The sequence below is a fragment of the Mirounga leonina genome, unplaced genomic scaffold (assembly GCF_011800145.1).
Source record: "Mirounga leonina isolate KUSES-001 unplaced genomic scaffold, KU_Mleo_1.0 Mir_96, whole genome shotgun sequence".
In the NCBI taxonomy this organism is placed as follows: domain Eukaryota; kingdom Metazoa; phylum Chordata; class Mammalia; order Carnivora; family Phocidae; genus Mirounga; species Mirounga leonina.
Genome location: NW_023270871.1, coordinates 2,837,117 through 2,850,066, shown reverse-complemented (window position 1 = coordinate 2,850,066; position 12,950 = coordinate 2,837,117). Strand labels below are relative to the sequence as shown.

The 12,950-nt window shown below is 37.1% G+C and overlaps 1 protein-coding gene and 1 pseudogene across 1 annotated transcript in view; one reads left to right on the top strand and one right to left on the bottom strand.

Moving 5' to 3' along the window:
- The window catches only part of LOC118006340 (nuclear pore complex protein Nup155), a 60,584-nt gene extending 49,159 nt beyond the window's left edge, over positions 1-11,425 (top strand). The window contains exons 31-35 of the mRNA XM_034998960.1: positions 155-275; positions 722-832; positions 3,879-4,015; positions 10,176-10,282; positions 10,854-11,425. Of these exons, the coding sequence (XP_034854851.1) occupies positions 155-275; positions 722-832; positions 3,879-4,015; positions 10,176-10,282; positions 10,854-10,992 (615 nt within the window). The 3' untranslated portion in view covers positions 10,993-11,425. The remainder of the gene's footprint in view (positions 1-154; positions 276-721; positions 833-3,878; positions 4,016-10,175; positions 10,283-10,853) is intronic.
- LOC118006341 lies at positions 5,553-6,155 on the bottom strand (annotated as a pseudogene).
- Positions 11,426-12,950: the final 1,525 nt, after the last annotated feature.

Here is a 12,950-nt window from a genome sequence, read left to right as displayed (position 1 = left end):
TATGACCAGCTGCATGTCATCACATCTTTACATCGTATTTTAAGAACTTTGGATAAAATCTTTGATCATTTTTAATTTTCAAGGAGTGCATCACTATTAATTTCTGACTCTTGATCTCTGGTTGTATGTATAATGTTGGCATTTTCTCCGACAGCTTTATGGGGAATTTGCTGACCCATTTAAACTTGCAGAGTGTAAACTTGCAATAATTCATTGTGCTGGTTATTCAGACCCTATATTGGTGCAGACACTTTGGCAAGATATCATAGAGAAGGGTAAGTGCTCACTTACAGGTATATTAGCATACGTTATTTAGTGACTTGGTAGAGGAATGCAAACTGCTAGTGGCTTTCATACATCTAGAGCTCATGAAAATTGTATATACCTAAGTAGAGGCTAAGTAGAGGGTACCTGGATGTGGTGGAGGGTGGCCCTCTAGAGAATGTCCTCAATTTATATTGGAGAGGACTGAGAAAAGGATGTGTCATTTTTGGTTGTACTTCTTAATAAGGGATTCTGAGACACTTTCCTCAGAATCCTATAACCAGTGTCTGGTAAGAGGAAAGTATTTCAGACACTAACAGAAACACAGTATCTGCTCATTATGTTAGAATATCATTTGTAGGCTATTTTGTACCTTGAAATAGAATAAAATAGCCTATTTAAACAATTGCACATTAAAAACAGTTTGGGTTTCTAATGGCATGTCTTTTTCTTACAGAATTGAATGAAAGTGTAGCGTTGAGCTCCTCAGATAGAATGCATGCTCTTAGTCTCAAGGTTGTGCTCCTTGGCAAAATTTATGCTGGCACACCTCGCTTCTTTCCTTTAGGTAAGCAGTAACCTTAAGTGCTATCATGGGTGTTGTGTTTTTTCTTTTGATGGTTTTCTTCATTCACATGGAAAGATAATGTTCTTCAGGGTGGAATTGTTCCTTTGTTGCTGTTTAGCTCAGCTGTTTAATTCTACCTCTCCAGAAAGACCTCCAAAGATAACAGAATTTGTTGACAAATAGTTAGGTATGAAACCTTCTTTGACCTTGTAAGTTTATATATCTGTCTGGGGAATAGTGCTAACAGACGGTAATGATTATATTGTTGGTAACCCTCTACAAGTTTAAAGAGGAAAGAAAAATGGCTAGTGTTTTTCTGCATGGGCAATCTGTGATTGCTTCAACTGCTCTTATTATATATATATATATATTTTTTTTTTTTTAAGAGTTTATTTATTTGATAGAGAGAGACACAACGAGAGAGGGAACACAAGCAGGGGGAGTGGGAGAGGAAGAAGCAGGCTTTCTGCGGAGCAGGGAGCCCGATGCGGGGCTCAATCCTGGAACCCCAGGATCATGACCTTAGCCAAAGGCAGATGCTTAACAACTGAGCCACCCAGGCGCCCCTCTGCTCTAATTATATTGAGGACATATTTTTCTTTAAAATAACAAATATTTGGGGCACCTAGGTGGCTCAGTTGGTTGTGTGGCTGACTCTTGATTTTGGCGTCATGATCTAAGGGTCCTGGGATCAAGCCCCGATTTGCATTGGGCTACCCGCTGACCAAGTACTCAGCTCTAGAATTCTCCCTCTCCCTGTGATGACCCTCCCCCTGCTCACACTCTCTCTCTCTCTCAAATAAATCTTTTAAAAAAGCAAATAATTGTGTTAAAAATGCAATTTTTTGAACCCTTTAATCAGCTGTATTACTATAATTGTTATGTATATGACTCTAATTATTAGAGATTTGCCGATGTATAATGTTTTCTTCAGTTGTAAAACAATAGAATCAGGGTGCCTGAGTGGTGGCTCAGTTGGTTAAGCATCCAACTCTTGATCTCAGCTCAGGCCTTGATCTCAGGGTCATGAGTTTAAGTCCCACATTGGGCTCCATGCTGGGCTTATAGCCTACTTAAAAAAATAAAAAATAAAAGAATAGAATCAACATAAATATACCCGTAAAGTAGGATGTTAAGCACCCAGGATCTTTGAAAAATGTTGAGAACCAGGAAAATGCTCACAACATAACAAATTGTTTATTTAATGAGGATAGAGACTTTTTTTATAGGACCATCTCTGATTTATGACTTATTTTCTGGAAATGGCAAGAAATAAAGTCATTATAATCTTGTAAGTATAGTATTTAAAACTGCCACTCTGGGGCGCCTGGGTGGATCAGTTGGTTAAGCGTCTGCCTTCGGCTCAGGTCATGATCCTGGAGTCCCGGGATCAAGTTCCACATCAGGGCTCCCTGCTCGTAGGGGAGTCTGCTTCTCCCTCTGACCCTCCCCCCTCTCACGTTCTCTCTCTCTCTCTCTCTCTCTCTCTCTCATTCTCTCTCTCAAGTAAATAAATCTTTAAAAAAAAAACTGCCATGCTATTTCATTAATGAGAAAAAGAAAAAATTAAAGCTTAATAGTTTTAATAATAAAAAGGCCACATTATACATAATTTTTTTTTAGGGTATTTCTGCTTCGACTTAGATTTTTAATTTTTGAGCCTAGTAAAGTTTAGGGTAGAAGAGGCCTTTCTTCTTCTTTGGTCCATCTTTCAATGGCAAACAAGCCCCAGGGGGCTTCAAACAAGAACAAATTTAGAGTTTTTAGAAATTTGATCACCTGCACAAAAGTTTTGTATGGTAGATTCTGGGATAGTTGCAGGTTCAGTCATTGGCTGTCTTTTCAGTGATTCTTCTTGCCTGTGGATATGCACATTGGTCAGTCGTAGATTTCAAGGATCATAAATATGAATGTGATTGTTACTATTACGATCTTACTTACGATATGACAGGTAGTAAAAAGTGAGAATGGGGCTAAAATTAGAACCATCAAAATAAATAACTTACACATCTGAGGGGGTGAGGCACTTAAAAACACATTTAATATTGGGCCTCCTGGGTGGCTCAGTCGTTAACTGTCTGCCTTTGGCTCAGGTCATGATCCCAGGGTCCTGGGATCGAGCCCCGCATCGGGCTCCCTGCTCCGCGGGAAGCCTGCTTCTCCCTCTCCCTCTCCCCTGCTTGTGTTCCTGCTCTCACTATCTCTCTCTCTGTCAAATAAATAAATAAAATCTTAAAAAAAAAACCCACACATTTAATATTTCTAAAATCAGGATGCAGTAACCCTTCTTTTCTGAAAAGCTGTTAAACTGAGGATTCAGTGGGTCCTCTCCAATAGTGGGATTATGAATGGTCTCTATTTCATGTACCTTTCTGTATTTTCCAAACTCACCAAAATGTAGTTTTTTTCCTAATAGCTTTAAATTATATCGCACATTCACAGTTGTGCAACAGTCACCACAATTAAATTTAGACCATTTTCATCACCACAGAAAGAAACCATGTACCTATTAGCAATCACTCCCTATTCCTTCCCACTTTCCAGCCCTAGGCAATCACTAATCTACTTTATATCTCTATATATTTGCCTATCCTGATATATCACTTATTTTTATAAAAATTTTTTTTTTGAAAATTGGTTTTCTTTTTTTAAAGATTTTATTTATTTGAGAGAGAGAGTGCACAAGCGGGGCGGGGAGGGGCAGAGGGAGAAGCAGACTCGCCTCTGAGTGGGGAGCCCCATGCAGCACTCAATTCCAGGACCGTGAGATCATGACCTGAGCTGAAGGTAGCAGCTTAACCAGCTGAGCCACCCAGGCTCCCCGGGACTTAATAATTCTGTACCAACAATAGAGTAATGAAGTGAGGTGAAGGACCTGTTAACTAACCTTACCGGAGTAAACATTTCACAATGTATATATGTATCACATCATCATGTTCTGTACCTTAAAGTTACACAGTGTATGGCTATTTTATCTCAGTAAGTGGGGGGGGAGGGGGGCGGGAAGAGTTAACAATTCTAATTTCTGATCTTTTTCCCTCTCCAGATTTTATTGTGCAGTTTTTAGAGCAGCAAGTTTGTACTTTGAACTGGGATGTAGGTTTTGTAATACAGACAATGAATGAGATTGGAGTGCCATTACCTAGACTACTGGAAGTATATGATCACTTGTTCAAATCACGGGTAAGGAAAATATTAAATAAAATGAAATAATTTAAAGTTAACAAACCTTTTTTAGTTAAAAGAATATTTTGATTGTATGTTTATAAGTGTCTCATCATCTGATAAAATTACATCAGAAATATGCTTCATTGTTTGAATATAAGAAATTATCATACTTTAGATTTTTAAAATTGATAATGAGTTGCTTTGCTGTATATCATGATAAAAATCAAATATTTCTTAGTAAACATATTTGCTTTACTCTTTGTGTAATAGGCTAAGCCCATTACATTAAGAATCACCATTTGCTTTACAAGAACAAAATAATAGTGTATTTATTCCCTATAACTTTATCTAAAATATCAGTGCTCAAAGATCTTCCTCACCACAAGAAAAAAACTTTGCAATTGTGATGGTGATGCGTGGTAACTAGACTTACTATGGTGATTATGTCTAATACTGATTTGTTATTGTATATTTACAAATAACAAATCATATGTTGTATACCTGAAAATGATACAATGTTATGTCTCAGTTATACCTCAGTTAAAAAAAAATCTTTCTCACCTTATTGAACCTTATCAGACTATATATTTTATAATTTTTATTCTAAGATAAAAGATCCAAATAAAACCTTGTTGACCTATATCATGTCTTTTATGGTAACACCATCAAAACATTTATGCAGTGCTTTACAAGGCACTTGTATATCTCATTTAAGCCTCAAAATGAACCTATGATAGGAAATGAGCATCTGACAAGGGCAGAGATTTTAAATGAATAACCTACTCAAGTCACATGGCTAGTTATTGGTATAGCCAGAATGAGAATTAAGATTCTTTGCTGGTCTAGTCAGACTGAGTCTATATAGGTTTAAAGTAAAAGGGGTATCACAGCTGACAAGAAGAAAATAAAAAAAATAAGTGCAATAAAATAAGCATTTAATATTATATGGTTACTAAACTATCTGGTCATGGTTAATATTTGAAAATCATTAAAAACTGCATTGTGATGTTATTTAGGAAAAATAACCCACTTTGTAGAGCTTGCAAATTTCCTGTTTAGGAACCTGTGTTTCCTCTTGACAGGTGTGAGGAGGTATCTCATTGTGGTTTTGATTTGTATTTCCCTGATGATGAGTGATGTTGAGCTTTTTTCATGTGTCTGTTAGCCATTCGTATGTCTTCTGACCATTTCTTAACTGGATTATTTGTTTTGGGGTGTTGACTTTGATAAGTTCTTTATACATTTTGGATACTAACTCTATATCAGATATGTCCTTTGCAAATATCTTCTCCCACTCCATTGGTTGCCTTTTCGTTTTGTTGACTGTTTCCTTTGCTGTGCAGAAACTTTATCTTAATGAAATCCCTATAGTTCATTTTTGCTTTTCTTTCCCTTGCTTCTGGAGACATGTCTAGTAAGAAGTTGCTGTGGCCAAGGTCAAAGAGATTACTGCCTGTGTTCTCCTCTGGGATTTTGATGGATTCCTCTCTCACATTTCGGTCTTTTGTCCATTTTGATTTTTTTTTAATTATTTATTTAACTGTATAAAACATTTAATTTATTGGTCTTTTGGGGGTATTTGATGTATCTCCAGTGTATTACAACTGAGCCATTAATCTTGTCGCTTCATCAACATTAACTGGTTCATTTTCATGACACTGCTGAGGAATCAGCTGTTTCTGCAAGGGTTCAAAGGAAAGGCCTTTTGAGAAATGGGCAAGTTCCTTTTGTATATCTACAAAAGCTTTATTCACTCTTAATTTTTTCATCATTCACAATGTTTATCTTCAGTGCTCGCTTCGGCAGCACATAAACAATGTTTATCTTCTTAAAATTAGTGGTAGGGCGCCTGGGTGGCTCAGTTGGTTAGGCGACTGCCTTCAGCTCAGGTCATGATCCTGGAGTCCCGGGATCGAGTCCTGCATCGGGCTCCCTGCTCAGCGGGGAGTCTGCTTCTCCCTCTGACCCTCCTCCCTCTCATGTGCTCTCTCTCTCTCTCTCTCTCTCTCATTCTCACTTTCTCAAATAAATAAAATCTTTTAAAGAAAAGATTAGTGGTAACTGGTTTTGCTTTGTTTTTAGACTTAAAGTTTTTTTGGCTGGCTGTATGAAATACATTCCTGGATTTCTGCCCTCTTAGTTTGTTCTTGGCCATTGTCTTCAGTACCCTCGTGAAGCAGCTCATGCTCTGGGTGATGCCATCTGCACGCAGAAGATCTTCAGGAAGTTCCTTGAATTTATTTTTTTGTATGGTGTAAAAAAGTGGTCCAGTTTCATTCTTCTGCATGTAGCTATCCAATTTTCCCAACACCATTTGTTGAGACTTTTTTTCCATTGGATATTTTTTCCTGTTTTGTTGAAGATTAGTTGACCATATAGTTGTGGGTCCATTTCTGGGCATTCTGTTCTGTTCCATTGATCTGTGTGTCTGTTTTTGTGCCAGTACCATATTGTCTTGATTACAGCTTTGTAATACAGCTTAAAGTTCAGAATTGTGATGTCTCCAGCTTTGGTTTTCTTTTTTTCAACATTACTTTGGCTATCTGGGGTCTTTTCTAGTTCCATACAAATTTTAGGGTTGTTTGTTCTAGCTCTGTGAAAATTGCTGGTGTTATTTTGATAGGGATTGCATAAATATGTAGATCGCTTGGGTAATACAGACATTTTAACAATATTTGTTCTTCCACTCCGTGAGCATGGAACGTTTTTCCATTTCTTTGTTTCATCTTCAATTTCTTTCATAAGTGTTCTATAGTCTTAGTACAGATCTTTTACCTCTTTGGTTAGGTTTGTTCCTAGATAGCTTATGGTTTTTGGTGCAGTTGTAAATGGGATCGATTCCTTGATTTCTCTTTCTCCTGTTTCATTATTGCTGTATAGAAATGCAACAGACTTCTGTGCATTGATTTTATATCCAATTTTGCTGAATTCCTGTATCAGTTCTAGCAATTTTGGGGGGAGTCTTTTGGGTTTTCTACATAGAGTATCATGTCGTCTGTGAATAGTGAAAGTTTGACTTCTTGCCAATTTGGATGCCTTTTATTTATTTTTGTTGTCTGATTATTGAGGCTAGGACTTCCAGTTCTGTGTTGAACAACATTGGTGAGAGTGGACATCCCTGTCTTGTTCCTGACCATAGCGGAAAAGCTATGTTTTTTTCCCCATTAAGGATGATATTACCTGTCGGTCTTTTGTATATGGTCTTTATGATGTTGAAGTATGTTCCTTCTATCCCTACTTTCTTGAAGGTTTTTATCAAGAAAGGATGCTGTATTTTGTCAGATGCTATTTCTGCGCCTATTGAGAGCATCATATGGTTCTTATCCTTTCTTTTACTAATGTGGTCTATCACATTGCTTGATATGTGGGTATTGAACCACCCCTGCAGCCCAGGAATAAATCCCACTTGGTTGTGGTGAATAATCCTTTTAATGTAATGTTGGATCCGATTAGCTAGTATCTTGCTGAGAATTGTTTTTTTAAGATTTATTTATTTATTTATTTGAGAGAGGGAGAGCATGCGCAGGGGAAGGGGCTAAGGGAGAGAGAGAATCCTCAGTCTGACTCCCTGCTGAGCACTGAGCCCAATGCAGGGCTTGATCCCAGGACCGTAAGATCATGACCTGAATCAAAATCAAGAGTTGGCTGCTTAATTGAGCCACCCAGGAGCCCCTTGTTGAGAATTTTTGCATCCATGTTTATCAGGGATATTGGTCTATAATTCTCCTTTTTTAAAAATTTTATTTATTATTTTAGAGAGAGTGCGCGAGCAGGGTGAGGGGCAGAGGGGGAGGGAGAGGGAAAAACAGACTCTGCGCTGAGCATGGAGCCCACTGCGGGGCTCAGTCTCACGACCCTGAGATCATGACCTGAGCAGAAATCAAGAGTCCAATGCTCCACTGACTGAGCCATCCAGGAGCCCCCTGTAATTCTCCTTTTTAGTGGGGTCTTTGTCTGATTTTTGGAATCAAGGTAATGCTTGCCTCCTAGAATGAGTTTGGAAGTTTTCCTTTCATTTCTGTTTTTTGGAACAGTTTCAGAAGAATAGGTATTCTTTTTTAAATGTTTGGAAGAATTCCCCCGGGAAGCCATCCATCCCTGGACTCTTGTTTGTTGAGAGATTTGGTTTTTTTTTAAAGATTTTATTTATTTATTTGTGTGAGAGAGAATGAGAGAGAGCACATGATGGGGGGGGGGTCAGAGGGAGAAGCAGACTCCCTGCCAAGCAGGGAGCCCGATGTGGGACTCGATCCAGGGACTCCGGGATCATGACCTGAGCCGAAGGCAGTCGCTTAACCAACTGAGCCACCCAGGCGCCCGAGAGATTTTTGATTACTGATTCAATTTCTTTACTGATTATGGGTCTATTCAGATTTTCTATTTCTTCCTGTTTCAGTTTTGGTAGTTTATATGTTTTTAGGAATGCATTCATTTCTTCCAGATTGCCTAATTTATTGGCATATAATTGCTCCTAATATTCTCTTATAATTGTATTTCTGCAGTGTTGGTTGTGATCTCTTTCATTCGTAATTTTATTTATTTGGGTCCTTTCTGTTTTCTTTTTGGTAAGTCTCGCTAGGGGTTTATCAATTTTCTTAATTCTTTCAAAGAACTAGCTCCTAGTTTCATTGATCTGGTCTAGTTGTTTTGTTTTCTATGTCATTTATTTCTGCTCCTAGCTTTATTATTACCCTTCTTCTGCTGGCTTAGGCTTCATTTGCTGTTCCTTTTCTAGCTCCTTTAGGTGTAAGGTTAGGTTGTGTATTTGAGACTTTTCTTGCTTCTTGAGGTAGGCCTGTACTGCTATGTATTTCCCTCTTATGACTGCTTTTGCTGCATCCCAAAGGTTTTGGACCATCATGTTTTTATTTTCAGTTGCCTTCATGTATTTTTTTTTTCCTTTAATTTCCTGGCTTATCGGTTCATTCTTTAGTAGGATATTCTTTTTTTTTTTTTTTTAAGATTTTATTTCTTTATTTGAGAGAGAGGAGAGAGAGCGTGCACGCAGGGTAGGGAGAGGGGCAGAGGGAGATGGAGAAGCAGGCTTCCCACTTAGCAGGGAGCCTCCCTGATGCAGGGCTCTATCCCAGGACTCCAGGATCATGACCTAAGCCAAAGGCAAACACTTAACTGAATGAGCACCCAGGCGCCCCTAGTAGGATGTTCTTTAACCTCCATGTATTTGTGGTCTTTCCAAATTCAGGTTACATAGCATTGTGGTCTGAAAATAATGCATGGTATGATCCCAGTCTTTTTGTACTTTTTGAGGCCTGATTTGTGACCCAGTATGTGATCTATTCTGGAGAATCTTCATGTGCACTTGAAAAGAATCTGTATTCTGCTGTTTTAGGTTAAAATGCTCTGAATATATCTGTGAAGTCCATTTGGTCCAGGGTGTCATTCAAAGCCTTTTTTCCTTGTTGATCTTCTGTAGATGATCTGTCCATTGCTGTGAGTGGGGTGTTACAGTCCCCTACTGTTACTGTATTATTATCAATGAGTTTCTTTATGTTTGTTATTAATTGGTTTATATATTTGGCTGTTCCCAAGTTAGGGACATAAATATGTACAATTGTTAGATCTTGTTGGATAGACATCTTTATTATGGTAAAATGCCCTTCATCATGTCTTATTACAGTCTTTGGTTTAAAATCTACTTTGTCTGGGGGCGCCTGGGTGGTTCAGTCAATGAAGCACCCGCCTTTGGCCCAGGGTTCTGGGATTGAATCCCCCATCGGGCTCCCTACCTGCTTCTCCCTCTGCCTGCAGCTCTTCCTGCTTGTGCTCTGACAAATAAATACATAATAACAAAAATCTTATAAATAAAATCTAATTTGTCTGATGTAAGTATGGCTATTCCAGCTTTCGTTTCTTTCTTTCTTTCTTTTTTTTTTCCTTTTTTTCTTTCTTTCTTTCTTTCTTTTTTTTTTTTTTTGATGTCCATTTGCATGATTATGGTTCTCTATCCCCTCACTTTCAATCTGCAGGTGTCCTCACAGAATAGTGAGAACCGTCAGCAAACCCATTGTCACAGTGCTCCTGCGTTAAATGCTTATTTTAATATTGGGAAATTTTGCCTGGGACTCTGATAACTGGTTTAACTAATAACATAAATGGTTGAAAAATCAGTTGACACAGTTTGCTTTACAACTCGTGACTTATATTTTCTTTATAGGATCCATTCTGGAACAGAATGAAGAAGCCACTGCACCTTTTGGATTGTATACATGTACTGTTGGCAAGATATGTTGAGAATCCTAGCCAGGTTTTAAATTGTGAGAGGTAACTATGAATTAGGTATTGTGTTATGGCAAAAGCTTAAATGTTTTCTAATAAGTATCTGAGCAATAAAGTTAGAATGGGGGAAGATATGGAGATTAACTATTTGAATGATATCAGCATGTATGAAAGGTTAGAGTTTTTTCCATTTTTCACCCCCCATCCTGAATCCTTTCTATAGGTAAATGATGTAATTTTTGAATTACTTCTAAACTCTTTCTGCATTGAATTAGTGATCTAGGGCAATTCAGTTATGTCTTTGAGATTATTGACCATTAGAAGGTATATTTGTTTGAAAAGACCAAAAGAATGTAAATAATTTAATATTAATTTAAGGAATCATCCTTACTGCCTCCTTCCCATTATAATCTTCCAAAGGAATATGGTGGTCATGTGGTAATTCACCTACCCCCTGCATTTCTTGTCTGTTTTCATTTATTTGCCATTTACTTAATCGTATGCTCCTTGCTCTTTCTGGGACTATAGTAAGTTTAGCAGAAGTTGGAGAGAAGTCTTACAGGAGGAAATGTTTCTAAATGTATCAATAGTTGATCAGGTATCTTTTCCTTTACAGGAGAAGATTTACGAATCTGTGCCTGGATGCCATTTGTGGTTATCTGGTTGAGCTTCAGTCTATGAGCTCTTCAGTGGCAGTACAAGCCATCACGGGAAATTTTAAATCTCTCCAGGCTAAACTAGAACGGCTTCATTAATTATTGTAATGTATTGTCATCCATGCATTTTAATCTGTAAAATAAAAGCTCAGTTGGGTCCAGATATCAGGTGCTTTAAATCTAAGAATTTAAGAACAATTTTAATAGAAATGTGTTTTTAACAAGTGGCTAATATCTACAAACAGTACATTTGCCAGATGAATTATTTTTTATTACTATTTTGTTTTTTAATAATCAGGTTTAAAAAACAAGTGAAATAAGATTACTTATCTTAACACAAAGATAAAAACATTTAGAAATTCTTATTTTTAATTTAATGAAGGCAGAAATTTTGAATTTATACTATTCATTTTCAAGTTAGTCCAAGGATATTGATATCAAAACTTAAATAGGCTAGCTGAGCAAGTCCCATAACACTGGATTCTACAGTAATCCTAATATAGGCAAATAAACACTGTCTCTTAAAAAATCATTTAGGTTTGGGTTCATCTTTGGAAAGAAATTTCTTCTACCTACTAATTTTGTCAAATGTAATTCTTGAAGATATTCTTGGCTATTTTTTGAGCAGGTGGCAAACGTGTAACTAATATTCTATGTCCTAAAAACCTACACAAGGAGATACTGTTTTGCATTTAGTGTCTACCTACCAGTCCTTGTGACTGATTACCGACTGCATTAAAGCAGTGGTTCTCAAAGTGTGTGCGCCAAACCAGCATAGAAGCCTCATCTGGGAATTTGCTCCCTGTTTGATTCTTTTTCCTCCCAGTCAGTAACCACAGCAAATGAGTTTTACCCAAGACACAATATATAAAGTAAAATTGTTAGTAATGTAGTTTTTAGTCTTCAACAAATTGGAATAACGAAACCAAGTCATGGCAACAACAAGGAAGGAGAATAGAGTGGGAATGACCAGGACTAACAAAAAAGCAAGGACATGGACTTCTTTCCTCTCACCTGTTATGCCATCAAGAGTAATTACCTTCTGCTTATTGTCATTGAAGCAGGTTTAACAATTTTTATAGTACATTTTGAAAATAATTTTCCTTCCCGTTTTTTCCCAAGATCATAGGTTGACCTTTTTTGTATTTATTCTCTTAGAATTTAGCTCCCTTTTTCCTGTAATCTAATACATAATATTTAATAGACTGTCAAAATGTCACTCATTAGGTACCACTACCTCTCATATTTTTCAGCTTTCAGTTCCTTAAGTTCAGTTTTTTTGAATATGTAAAATGAATGTAAGTTATGCATTGTTAATCTGTAAACTTAAAATTCTGTTACGTCTACTTAAAATGAAAGTCTTGCTTAAATGTTATTTAGCTGTGACTCCAATTCTGCTATAAATATATATATTTTTAAGCCCATTTACACACAAGCATATTAATATATATGTTAAATATACTCAACTCACGATATTGAAGCTACATCTTTTAAAAGGACTGTAAGCTAGCATGGCTAAATGGTCCTTAGGAGTCAGATATCTGAACCCTGTTCCTTTTATCACAGAGCACTTTTGAGAGGGTTTAACAGTTCCAGCTGCATAGCAGATGTTTTCCATACCCTTGGGAGGGTGAGATCCCTAAGAGAACTTAGGTCCCCTCCTTTTTAGCTCTCTAGAACAGTGTTTCTAAAACTTGTAATTTGTAAGCATCACCTGGATAACCTGCTAAAACAGATGTTCCACCTCTAATGTGATGCTGATACTGGTGGTCAGTGGATCAAGCTTGGAGTAGCATTGTTCTAGCACATTTATCCACTGTATTAATATTAATATATCTTGTACTTGTTTATTCAACACATTATTTCTTTATAGTGACTATTAAACATATACAGGCAACGAATAATAAGTTGAACATTATTTATGAAACAGTGCATTCATCGTAGGCAATGACGAGTCACTGAAGATCTTGATTGTGACAAATTTTTTTAGGTAGATCATTTTCATTTGGCAAAATGGTCAGGAAAGAAGAGAAAAATCTATTTTGAGTAACTGTGCA